The sequence below is a fragment of the Mercenaria mercenaria genome, chromosome 4 (genome assembly GCF_021730395.1).
Source record: "Mercenaria mercenaria strain notata chromosome 4, MADL_Memer_1, whole genome shotgun sequence".
In the NCBI taxonomy this organism is placed as follows: domain Eukaryota; kingdom Metazoa; phylum Mollusca; class Bivalvia; order Venerida; family Veneridae; genus Mercenaria; species Mercenaria mercenaria.
In genome coordinates this window covers 58,503,427-58,516,677 of record NC_069364.1, presented here as the reverse complement: position 1 = coordinate 58,516,677, position 13,251 = coordinate 58,503,427, and the positions used below count along the sequence as shown (strand labels likewise).

At 36.2% G+C, this 13,251-nt stretch overlaps 1 protein-coding gene across 1 annotated transcript; it reads left to right on the top strand.

Moving 5' to 3' along the window:
• The first annotated feature begins 1,829 nt into the window (after positions 1 to 1,829).
• LOC123552904 (snaclec coagulation factor IX-binding protein subunit A-like) lies at positions 1,830 to 9,581 on the top strand. The gene is made up of 4 exons (XM_045342651.2): positions 1,830 to 1,937; positions 2,690 to 2,786; positions 3,325 to 3,493; positions 9,455 to 9,581. The coding sequence occupies exons 1-4, from the start codon at positions 1,830 to 1,832 to the stop codon at positions 9,579 to 9,581; spliced, it is 501 nt and encodes a 166-aa protein (XP_045198586.2).
• Positions 9,582 to 13,251: the final 3,670 nt, after the last annotated feature.

Sequence of the window (13,251 nt, the reverse complement as noted above, 5' to 3'; positions counted from 1 at the left end):
CATTTTACATTTGTATTTGACACTTGAAATTAAATTAAGTAGAAAAGAATGTGATGGTACATGCATGCTTATTACTCTGAGCTACTATTCTCCAGAACTAATAAGCGAATTTTATGCCTAGAATTTGATTTATCTGTACATACAACAGAGAAGCTTGGTGTTGAACGACACATACGCGAAAACGCCTATATGACATACGCGTCAATGCGTCAATACATAACTCATGCGTCAATACGCCTATATTACGCAGGAGCCTCGTTACCGCCTAAACAGTTACCCTCGAGCCAGATATTCATATCTGCATCTCCAGCCAGTGATCGAATCTTTTTCTGGCATACCATATAAAAGAAATTCTTGTAAAAAAATCAATTGAACGACTTTCTTTTTAGAACTATTTTTTATAGTAGCGTATTTAAAGCGCGGGAAACCAACGTCCGTAAACAGGAAAGACGTCATGACGTTTCAAGCTTTAGTTCCGGTTTCGTTTTATCAGTTGCAGAGTAACGTTATGAATTTTTGTGAAATAACGTTTTTTGAATCGAGAAATATACTATCAGGAACAAAGAGGGGAACATTTGGGGAACTGTCAATGTATTGGATTTTTATTCCGTTTTATGAAATAAAATATAAATTACTCCATAAATCTTCTACATATATGTAGTTCGTAATACGTCATTTACAGCACGAGAGTCATCTTACACCCCGGGTAAGATGGATTTTTCCAGCACCGGTAAAAATACCGGAAATCCCCGTCTGGTATGCAAGAAGCCTTTATGACACATGCGTCAGTATGCCTATCTAACACACGCGTCAATACGCCAATATAAATGAGATTCAAAAGACAAAGACGGAAGACCAGTAGCAAAAAACTATGAAAGAGTGCAGTGTTTTAATTGTTATTTTTGTTGCTGTTTTAGGAAGTTGTTACGATCTATTTAACGATTGTGCTGCGCTTATAGCAGACGATTCATCTTTCTGCTCAACAAATCTAGACGGACAGGCTCTCAGAGGGTGTAGACGCTCGTGTGGTGAATGCAAGACAGTTGGTAAATTAAAAAAGTTCTTCTTAAAGAGGCACCACAAAATAACTTTATTCTTTTGTATTTCCATGATGGTAATTATACATGCTTTGCATGAAGAAAATGAGAAATAAAAAGTATCTAGCTACAAACTGACAGTGACATATATAAGGCCAGGACAATGTATTTAATGTCTAAATATGTTATTAAATTATTGTAGTAGTATGCAAAGTAGTTGCTGTATTAAGATGAGTTTAGACCAGACTTTGTTTCTACAGTGTACTGAAAAGAGAGAGACTGAATAAGTTTCCAAATGAAGTTGTGAAAACACATTAATTCAGGCACCACAGAAATAGCTCTAATATACCAGTATTATCAGAATGAAGTTCACGTGGGAGGAAAAAGTAGGTCCACTAGGTCGTGTTTGGTCTTTAAAAAGCACTGAAAAAACTAGAGCAGGTCAATTTAATAGTTTCCTGTTTACCAAAATCTTTAACCCATTTTTTCTTTCAGATATTTTCTCCAAATCCGTTTCGAGTTTGAAAACAATACTTAGTGTGAAGAGTTTGAAGTTAGATTATGTATACTCAACACCTTTTCTAACTACAAACTTGATTTTTTATTATGAATTTTTGAATGAAATCTGGATATAATATTAAATGATCATTTATCAAAAGAAAATATAGATTCAGTGGAAATTAAACTCATTTATTGATATAGCCGTATTTTAGAAGTGTTTGCCAATAAGGTGAGATAAATATTTTTCTGATATGCCAATGCGACCTTCGAAATGCAATGATAACTATAATGATGATTTTCTGTGTACCTCTAGATACTGATACAACCTGCCCTACTCCTGGAACCGTTGATAACATTGTACCTTCACCGGCGAAAAACACTTATTCTGTAGGAGATCAGGTGAGTAAAACAGTAGTCTTGATCTAAACTAACACTGCACTGTACATCAATAATACAGCATTAATTAACTAAAGTAAGACAGTACACCGTCAATATGGAGGGCGTATAAATTGCAGGAGATGAGAAGAGTAAATAAATAACGGGGATCTGTCTGACCATCTGTAAGTAAACAAATTTATAAGACAAGGTAACTAAGTTTAAATAACAGTTTCGGTGTCAGATTTATTAGCATGTTTGACTATTTCTAGAATAAAGGGTTTTCACTTTAAACTGGTCTTAGAGCATATGCTATTCAGATAGTAATCAAGTAGACCGAGGTTAATATCTTGTGGCATTCTTCTGCAACAGCACGAGAAAGCCTCCTCTCTCTCTGACAAGCATACATTGGCAAATCTTCAGAGGATGCAAGTTAGGTATCAGTTTTTTTTCAAGGTCAAGTTAATGTTATAATATTCATGACAATTGGTCAGAAGTTCACCAGATAAAATTTCTCCTTTCTTTACTTTAATGATTTTTGAAGAATTTTAAGATCGTGTTTTCTTTAAAAAAAGATGTGAAATAGATCTAAGTAATATTTCCACAAAACATTTGTTGAAACCCGATCAGAGTGCAAGGTAAATGGCGAGGTGTTTTGCAATTTGATATAAAATGTAAACAATGTCACTAACAAGGTATAAACCCATTAGAGGTTTACTTCCCTCATTTAACAATTTATGTCTCAGTGAATTTATTCTATAATTTCCATATTACAGGTTGAATATGTTTGTCCAACTTCCAGCAGTAACGATGTACGTACCAGAACATGTACATCTAGTGGAACATGGACAGACCTGGGTTTTGTTTGTGGAGGTAAACTATGTTTTTAGTTATTTCAGGATGAGCTGTTTAATCTTTACCCTGCTAAATTTCTAAAAAAGACTGGTCTATCATTCAACTTGGGTAGTGCCATTTACTACTCAAAGGGGTGTTCACTGAAAATTAACTGACTGAATAGCGAACAGTGCAGACATTGTTCGGCCTAAACAGATGTTCAGGTTGATCTTGGTCTGCACTAATCGCAAAGGCAGAATCACTTGCCGCCAGCAGGACAAAGGTTAACATAGGTGATTGGCGTCAGTTGTCCATCGTCAACAATTTTACGACCCATCATGCAGAGCTGATGCAAAATGTGTGTCTGACATTTATAGATAAATAAAACAAAGGGAACTGTTATCCTATGTTTTTAAACAATCCATATCAAAAAGCATCCGAAAAGCCTTGTTACTTTTCCCAACACTGTTGACAAAAAATAATAAGTTTATAACTGAAGGCCACTTACTCTCACAAAGTACAATAGTTCAAATAATTTGAGTGTAAATGAGTCACTTTAAAATTAAATATTTTCCAGCATGTCCTGAAGGGTGGGGCATGGTTGATGGAAGGTGCTACAAATGGTTCGATAAATACCTTACGCGTGACGATGCTAAAACGTTCTGTGAAGGTCTTGGTGCAGGACTAGCAGTCATCACTTCACAGAAACAACATGATTATGTCTACAGGATAGTGCTCATTGACGCGTAAGTTACTACATTTTTGTACAAACTTTATTAAAACCATGCCTTGGACTTATTGCAGTCGTTTTAAAGTTCCGTATCGTTTCAAGAATGTATTTTGTCAACTTGATATAGACATATACTTATTGAATATAAAACATTGTTTTGAAGTTGCGGAGATATCTAAAGAGTGGTTGCAATGTTGTACTTGGCCAGGAGTTCATTCTTTATTTCAACAAGCATCTGAGATGTCAAATTCAGGAGTGTAGGACAAAATCCCCTGCGGACAAAACCCCCTTCGCTCATTTTTGCATAGGCGGACAAAACCCCCTTCATGATTTTTACAAGGAGGACAAAACCCCCTTTGTTTAATTTTACAAGGAGGACAAAACCCCCTTCGCACTTTTTTTCAAGGAGGACAAAACCCCCTCCGTATTTTTTACAAGGAGGACAAAACCCCCTTCATCCTAGAATCAAAAGGGCAAATAATATAATAATATATAACTAATCAAAGTACCTAAGAGTTATTTAACAATTTACTTTAATGAACAGTTCATTGAGACAAACAAACAATTAACAAATTAACAGGTCAATTAATTAAGAGATATTTAACACTTTTTTTTATCAACAAACTATAATAATTGTATATGTATAGTCAGATTAATTTCAAAGTTACTATGGAACAAACAGTAATAATTGTATATAATAGAGTAAGTACATCAATTATCCATATTATAATCATTAATTATAATTATCTTCAAGACATCTCTTTCTATTAATAAAATGGAAAATTTTAAAGTGTATTATCATATTGTCTGCCCTTTTGATTCTAGGATGAAGGGGGTTTTGTCCTCCTTGTAAAAAAAGTGAAGGGGGTTTTGTCCTCCTTGTAAAAAATGCGAAGGGGTTTTTGTCCTCCTTGTAAAATTCAGCGAAGGGGGTTTTGTCCTCCTTGTAAAAAACATGAAGGGGGTTTTGTCCGCCTATGCAAAAACTAGCGAAGGGGGTTTTGTCCGCAGGGGATTTTGTCCGGATCCCCAAATTCAGAACATTAAAGTTATCAGTCACACAGTATATATCTGCATCTGTCAACGTATAGCTAGAAAGAAGTCTATTCTAATGTAGTGAGATTCGCTACACGTACGCGTACATTGTAAGTATTGAATGAAAACCTCTCTAATATATAAGAAAGAAGCAACTTCAGTACTGTAGAGAGAACCCTAATAAGCTACATTCCCTTTTATAATAAGCTATATCCATCCCCGTTTATACTTGATAAGCTGCACCCATCCCGTATTAATAACAGGCTACATCCTCGCTTATAATAAGCTACATCTCGGTTTATAATAAGGTTTATCGCCCGTTAATGATAAACTATATTCATCCCCATTTATAGCTAATACGCTACACCCATCCCGTGTTAGTAATAATCTAATAGGCTACATTCCCTGCTTAAAATAAGCTATATCTCGGTTTATAATAAGCACAATTACCGTTTATAATAAGTTATATTCCCCGTTTATACCTAATAAGTTGCATCCATCCCGTATTAATAATAGGCTGCATCTCCTGCTTATAGTAAGGTGCATATCGTTTTATGATAAACTACATCCCTGTTTATTATACGCTATAACCATTTCCATTTACACCCAATAAGCTACACTCATCCCGTGTTAAAAAGGGCTACATCTGCTGCTTTGATAAGCTATATCTCTGTTTATAATGTTTATTTTACGCTATATCCATCCCCGTATATACCTGCAAAGCTACACCCATCACGTTTTAATAATAGTTTACATCTTCTGCTTATAAAAAGCTACATCTCGGTTCATAATAAGCTACACCCCAACCCTCCTTTTAACATAAGCTATATCCATCCCCGTTTATACCTAAATAAGCTATAGCCATCTCGGTTTATAATAAGCTCCATCTCCGTTTAAAATAAGCTTGATCCATCCCGTGTTAATAATAGGCTACATGCCCTGCTAATAATAAGCTACATCTCGGTTTTTAATAGGGATGGGAACGAATACTGAAATCAATATTCGAATATTCGGTTTGCCATATTCGAATATATTCGAATATTCGGTTTGTTTTAATGGAAGCTTTAAATTCTTATTAAGTGATTGGCATATACACAACGTATTCATTTGTTTAAAGCGTGGATCATCGTAAATAAGGCCAAAAAAATGTTTGTTTCGGGTAACCCGATCCTACATAGGGAAACCCGCCGATCCTAGCGTTTTACTTCACGATTCTGTCAGTATAATCATGAACATATTTAACTAATTCAGTGTTTTAGCTTCAAAATGATACAAAAAATCAAAACGATTATAATTTAGACCGTCGCAATTTTATCTAAAAATAGCAGGTCGTCCCATTTAAACACGTGACGCGCTGTTGTATTACCGCCGCCATTTTGAAAAATTTCAATCGGCGTGTAAAAATCGTCGTGTTAAATGCAAGTAAGGCAGACTTAAAAGCTCCTTCAACATGAACTTGTGCATCAGTCATACGTTTTTCTTGATTTTGTTATTAACTACTTCAAAATTTAATTCGAATACGGCTGATTGCGGATGAAAACCGATTCTGCGGATGGTCTGAAACGTACAAAATATTGTGAAAAGATCGACAATATCTACACGTTTGGCATTGTTTTCGAAAAAAAAACTTGTTACATAAAACAGGCGCAATAAAATGAACAAAGATAAAAAGATATCACATTTACGCCGAACAAAACTGTTAATCCGTTAGCGATGACCCAGGTAATTATGCATTGCAATTTTCTTGTTAACTGGACATCTTTTGACATGCATCTGACACATTGACGCCTGTTGCAAACTGTTAATAAGTAACGATGGCCCCTGCCAATTACGCATTGCTATTTTCTTGTTAATTGGACATCTTTTTGTACGTGATAAACTAACATGACATGGTTTTATTCTGTAAAATTAGCATGCTCATATTGTCCAAAATCAATGATACTTATTTTGAAAAAAAAAAATACAATAATTTACGAATATTCGAATTTGATTTTCATATTCGAATATTCGACTGATTTTCGAATATTCGAACATTCGTTCCCATCCCTAGTTTTTAATAAGCTACACCCCCACCACTCCTTTTGAAAAAAAGCTATATCCATCCCAGTTTAGACCTAAATAATATATCCATCTTTGTTTATAATAGGCTTCATCCCCGTTAATAATAAGCTACATCCCCGTTTAAAATTGGCCTTATCCATCCCGTGTTAATAATAGGCTACATCCCCTGCTCACAATAGGCTACATCTCGGATTTTAAGAAGTTATATCCCGCTTTTATGATAAGCTACATCCCCGTTTATGATAAGCTACAACCGCCTTTTAAAATAAGCTATATTTATCCCCGTTTATACATAACATGCCTCACACGTCCCGTGTTAATAATAGGCTACATCCCCGTTTATTACTAATAGGCTACCTTTATCCCGTGGTAATAATAGGCTACATCCCCTGCTTATAATAAGCTTCATCTCAATTTATAATAAGCCAAATTCCATGTTTATGATAAGCTATATCGATTCCCGTTTAAACCAAATAAGCTTCGTCCATTTCAAGTTAATGATAGGCTACCCCCGTTTATTATGAACTTTGTCCGTCCCCATTTATATCTATCCCCTGTTGATATTAGGCTATATCCAACGTTTATGATAAGCTTTATTAGTCCCCTACTGGTTGAAAACCAGTGTCGGGGACTATAGGAATGCGCTTTTCCGTCCGTCCGTCATTACGTCCGTGCGTCTCGTCCGTGCGTCCATCCTTCCGTCCGTCCGCAATTTCGTGTCCGGTCCATAACTCTGTCATCCATGAAGGGATTTTAATATTACTTGGCACAAATGTTTCCCATGATCAGACGACGTGTCGTGCGCAAAACCCGGACCCCTAGCTTAAAGATCAAGGTCACAATTTGAGGTCAAATGTCAATAGGTTTTTTTTCCTGTCCGGTCCATAACTCTGCCATCCATGAAGGGATTTTAATATTACTTGGCACAAATGTACCTCATAATCAGACAATGTGTCATGCACAACTTTCAGATCCCTAGCTCAAAGGTCAAGGTCACACATGGCAGTCGAATGTTAACATGGCATGAACAGGGTCTGTTTCGTGTCCGGTCCATAACTCTGTCATCAATGGAGGGATTTTAATATTACTTGGCACAAATGTTCCCAATGATGAGACGACGTGTCATGCGTAAAACCCGGACCCCTAGCTTAAAGATCAACGTCACAATTTGAGGTCAAAGGTCAACAGAGCTTTTTTCTTGTCCGGTCCATAACTCTGTCATCCATGAAGGGATTTTAATATTACTTAGCACAAATGTACCTCATAATAAGACGATGTGCCATGCACAACTTTCAGACCCCTAGCTCAAAGGTCAAGGTCACATTTGGCAGTCAAATGTTTACATGGCATGAATAGGGTCTGTTTCGTGTCCGGTCCATAACTCTGCCATCCATGAAGGTATTTTATTATTACTTGGCACAAATGTTCCCCATGATGAGATGACGTGTCATGCGCAAAACCCCGACCCCTAGCTCAAAGGTCAAGATCACCATTGGAGGTCAAACGTCAATAGGGTTTCTTTCCTGTCCGGTCCAGAACTCTGACATCCATCAAGGGATTTTAATATTACTTGGCATAAATGTTCCCCATGATGAAACGACGTGTCATGCGCAACACCCAGAACCCTAACTTAAAGGTCAAGGTCACACTTGGAGATCAAAGGTTAACCTGTCCGGTATATAACTTTGTCATGCAAAACAGGATTTGAATATTACACAAATGTTCACCACTATTAGAGAGGGTGTCATGCACAATAACCTGGTCCCTAGGTCGAAGGTCAGGGTCACACACAGATGCCAAAGGTCAGATACAAGAATTGTCTGGAATACTTCTTCTTCATGCATGGAGGGATTTTGATGTAACTTGGCATAAATGTTTACTATCATGAGACGGATTGTTGTGCGCAAGAACCAGGTCCCTAGGTCTAAGGTCAAGGTCACACTTAGAGGTCAAATGCCAAATTCAAGAATGACTTTGTCCGGAGCATTTCTTCTTTATGAATGGAAGGATTTTGTTTTAACTTGGCACAAATGTTCACCACCATGAGGAACTCTTGGTTTTTTAGAATTATGTCCCTTTGTTTTACTATAAATAGCTTATATTGTAGCTTACTTATTACATGCCGTAGGGAAAAATCGAGACCAGTTTTCTGTGGTACAACATGCATGTTACATCCAATTTTAGGTGTATTTTGACCTATCTCTATATAGTAAAGAGTTTTGTGTGGACAAAAATGCTATATGAAAACAACTATAGGGTTTCATATATACAAATTTTAATCCAAGTATTTTGTTTATAACATACTGTATATATAGTACAATATTGTTTATACATCATTTACAGATATCAGTTCATTATGCTATACTGCAGTAGAGAAAATTTGGTGCCTTCCTGTAGGGGACTTTGTATTGCATGGCAATACTTCATTCACTTGTTTAATTTTATAATAAGCTATATCCCCGTTTATAATAAGTTACATCCCCTGTTTATAATAAGCTACATTCCCGTTTATAATAAGCTACATTCCCTGTTTATAATAAGCTACTTTCCCGTTTATGATAAGCTACAGCCCCCACTTATAATAAGCAACACTCCCCGTTTGTAGTTAGCAACATCCCCTGTTAATAATAAGCTTCATCCCTCGTTTAAATGAAGACACGAACCATACAGTTCATACTTTACTTTTTTGATAAGTTACTTATGTCAATGCATGTCGACTGTTTCTTGCTGTTCGTTAGATAAGTTTTCTATATTTAATTTCCATATGGAAATAGGCCACACCTAAGCTTGTTAATTTCCGTAATGCAATGGTTTGGTTGCTTAGTATTGCTGGTGTGGATAAAAAAAGAAAGTGAGAATGCCTGTGTCCTGTATTTTATAGAGAGGAGATGCAGGAAGCGTGGATTGCACTGAAGAGAATTGATGGCCAGTATAAATGGGACGATGGTACAGAAGTAACCTTCGATGGGTGGAAATCCGGTAATCAGTTGTTGCATTCTGATGTTTAGATATTTTACAAACCTAAAATCCTTTGCGGAACGGTATCGTATTGAAACGGGTAAAATTTGAGTCGTCAAAAACGGGCCAATCTTTACGGTGAATGCCTGTTACGCTTTTAAACTGTTTTTTTTTATCCTCAAAACCTGACTTCATTTTAGCGTGGGAACCCTGAAACTTTTTTTTTTATATTTGATTTCTGGAATGAAACGTTTATTACTTATGCTTCTGAAGAGTGGATTTAAAATTTTCTTTCACTATTTTAATATTTTACCTCACTCTCCTGTTAAATTCATGATAAATAAATTTTGTTAGGAATGTCTTTATGTAAAATACCTATCAATAAAAATCAATAAACTGCCAAATTTGAAAGCCTTATAAGACAAACATAAGACTTAATATGAGCCATGCCATGGGAAAACCAACATAGTGGGTATGCGACCAGCATGGATCCAGACCAGCCTGCGCATCCGCGCAGTCTGGTCAGGCTCCATGCTGTTCGCTTTTAAAGCCTATTTGAATTGGAGAAACTGTTAGCGAACAGCATGGATCCTGACCAGACTGCGCGGATGCGCAGGCTGGTCTGGATCCATGCTGGTCGCATACCCACTATGTTGGTTTTCCCATGGCACGGCTCATATGTAGATTTGGAGACAATATATGGGTTATCTCGGTAAAATAATAAAAGTGATGAATCGATCTTATTGGTAATATCGATCATTATTGATTATTTTTAAAATACGTATTTGAACATTGTGATGATGCTGGCAAAAGTTAGGACTCTTCATCTAGTAACGTACACAACCGTATTTATTACGTCTATCGACGTTCAAATTGTTGCTGATACACACCAGAAATGACAATCTTTGTTTGAACGTAAATACACTGTGAATGAAGTCGTCATTAAAATGAAAATCTGCTCTTGCACTGAAGAAACAGCTAAACCGAAAAAAAAAACGCATTCAGGTTCATTTTAACGTTGTTAAACGTATCTTTATTTCAAAATACGTCAAATCCACGGTCCGGTTTTAAAACCCCTTATTATATACTTTACTATAAACAGTAATAAAAAGCCGTTTAAAACGGTCATTACTGCCTCTGTAGACGAATCCATAATGGCACAGTGCGCCTAACGCGCCATAATCATAATGGCCCCGGGTAACTGGAACGTCAGGGCGTTCTGATGTTGACGTCATGTAGCAACGTTATTATGGCGGTTAAAAGGGCGCTGAATCATTTTCAGATCGATTGTCAAATATAGATAGCATTGTTGATTAATACAAATAATGCTTTTAAGTTTTTGGAAAATATGTGAAATGAACATACCAAGAAAATATGAAGCGAACGTATATGATGAAAAGGTAAACCTCTGGTTGTGCCTTCTAGCCATAACGGCACACCTAGTTTCATAATGGCCCTCGGGCAATTATGACACTAAGTGTGCCATTATGACAAGAAGGCACAACCCAGTCGTATATTAACCTCTTATTAAAAAATACCCGTCTCATAACGTAACAGGCAATCGATGTAAAGATTGGCCCGTTTTTGAGGCAACAAAATTTTCACCCGTTTCAATACGCTACAGGCAATCGCTGTAAAGATTGGCCCGTTTTAGAGGCAACGAAATTCTCACCTGTTTCAATACGCTACAGGCAACTGTTGTAAAGATTGGCCCGTTTTTTAGGTAACGAAATTTTCACTCGTTTCAATACACTACTGGTATTCGATGTAAAGATTGGTACGTTTTTGAGGCAACGAAAATTTCACCCGTTTCAATACGCTACAGGCAGTTGATGTAAAGATTAGCCAGGTGCGCAAAGGATATGCTACATACGTGTATAGATACCTTGATAAATGAACACCAACCTTGAAAGAAAGATTAAACAACCAGTCTTTCTAACTTGTTATACAAGAGGTCTTTCGAAAAAATGCACATTAAAATAGAATGAACTCTGAAACAATATAAGTCCGACATTTTTAATGCGAAAGAAAGTTGAAGAAATAGGGATTTTCTTCCTCAATATGAGTGACGCCTGTTTTTGGATATGCCGTCTTGAGTGAAAAACTAGCAAACGGAGTGAACGTGTGCCTATCCCAATTGATCAAGTCTCAAAATATTAAGTGAAGACAGGACCTGGTTATGGCAGATATACAAGAATTGTTTTGTTTTCTGAGTCTTACGTCGGTAATGATAATATTATATTAAACACATTTGTTTAAAAAAGGAGTATTAATGCTATTGCTAAAATGTTAATGGCTTATGTTAAATGCAATCATAGCGTTTATTGATCAATGATATGCAACGTTTATAACAATATATGTTATATTTAAATTATATATTAAGTATTTTCTTTTTAAATTTAACTTCTCTTTGTCGATATTTCGCATTTTCGTCGATTCGCCGTCTACTCTAGCATAAAGAGACGACTGTTTAATTTCAGGGGAACCTGATTATTGGGGAGATTGTGTAACTTATGACTACGGTGGCTGGGAGTCGTATGTTTGCGGTTACAGGAAGACATTCGTCTGCATGCACACCCCTTCAGGTAAACAGCCTAATTGCAAGATAGAAAACAACACAAAAATACAAATAAAACTGATAGGTTATTGCCTTTTTACCTATGCATATTGCACCTAAACAGCCTATTTGCAAAATAGAGAACAATACCAAAATACAAATAAAGCCAATAGGTTATTGCCTTTTTCACCTTTGCATATGGCATTTAAACAGTCTAACTGCAAAAGAGAAAACAACACAAAATCACACACACACACACACACACACACACACACGATAGCTTATTGTCTTTTTTTTACCTTTCTATATGACATTTAAACAGTCTATCTGCAAAACAGTGAACACTACCAAAATACAAATTAAACCAATAGGTTGTTGTCTTTTTACCCTTGTATATGGCATTTAAACAGTCTAACTGCAAAATAGAGAACAATACCAAAATACAAATAAAGCCAATAGGTTATTGCCTTTTTTATTTTTGCATATAGCATTTAAACAGTATAACTGCAAAATAGAGAACACAAAAACACAAAGAAACCGATAGCTTATTATCTTTTTTACCTTTGCACATGACGTTTAAACAGTCTAACTGCTAAATAGTGAACACTACCAAAATACAAATGAAACCAATAGGTTATTGTCTTTTTACCCTTGCATATGGCATTTAAACAGTCTAACTGCAAAATAGAGAACAACATCAAAAATAAAACCAATAGTTATCGTCGTTTTACATTGGCATATTACATTCAAACTCACCTGAGAACAAAATGTTCTGGGTCAGTGTTATCACAGAGCACTTCAGCACTTCTTTTACACGAAGTCTCGGATAATGTGCTGAAAGAAACACCTGCGCAAGGCAATCAAGCATGATTTGTACCAAGTATGCAAGACCACCTTTGCAAAGAGGGCTCCCATGCACTTTTGCACGGAATGCTCGAGCTCACAGAGTGCTGAAAAGCAGCTTTTTATAAACTACACAAAACGATCATAGTATCTTGTGTATATTACAATCAAAATGTCATTATACTCAGCTAAAAATATTTTCGGCATTCTTCGTTTGTTATGAAAAATATATTCTGTTATGACCGAAAGCTGCCGGAAACGTATACGGAGGATTCGTAATCGCACGGAAATTACCGACTGCTATTACGGGTCCGCTACCT

Bases quoted from the DNA above. Each gene is read 5' to 3' on its own strand.
- LOC123552904 (XM_045342651.2), top strand. From the start codon at position 1,830: ATGATTTTCTGTGTACCTCTAGATACTGATACAACCTGCCCTACTCCT. The intron at 1,938-2,689 runs GTGAGTAAAACA...TCCATATTACAG, and splicing joins CTTATTCTGTAGGAGATCAG to GTTGAATATGTTTGTCCAAC. The intron at 2,787-3,324 runs GTAAACTATGTT...AATATTTTCCAG, and splicing joins CCTGGGTTTTGTTTGTGGAG to CATGTCCTGAAGGGTGGGGC.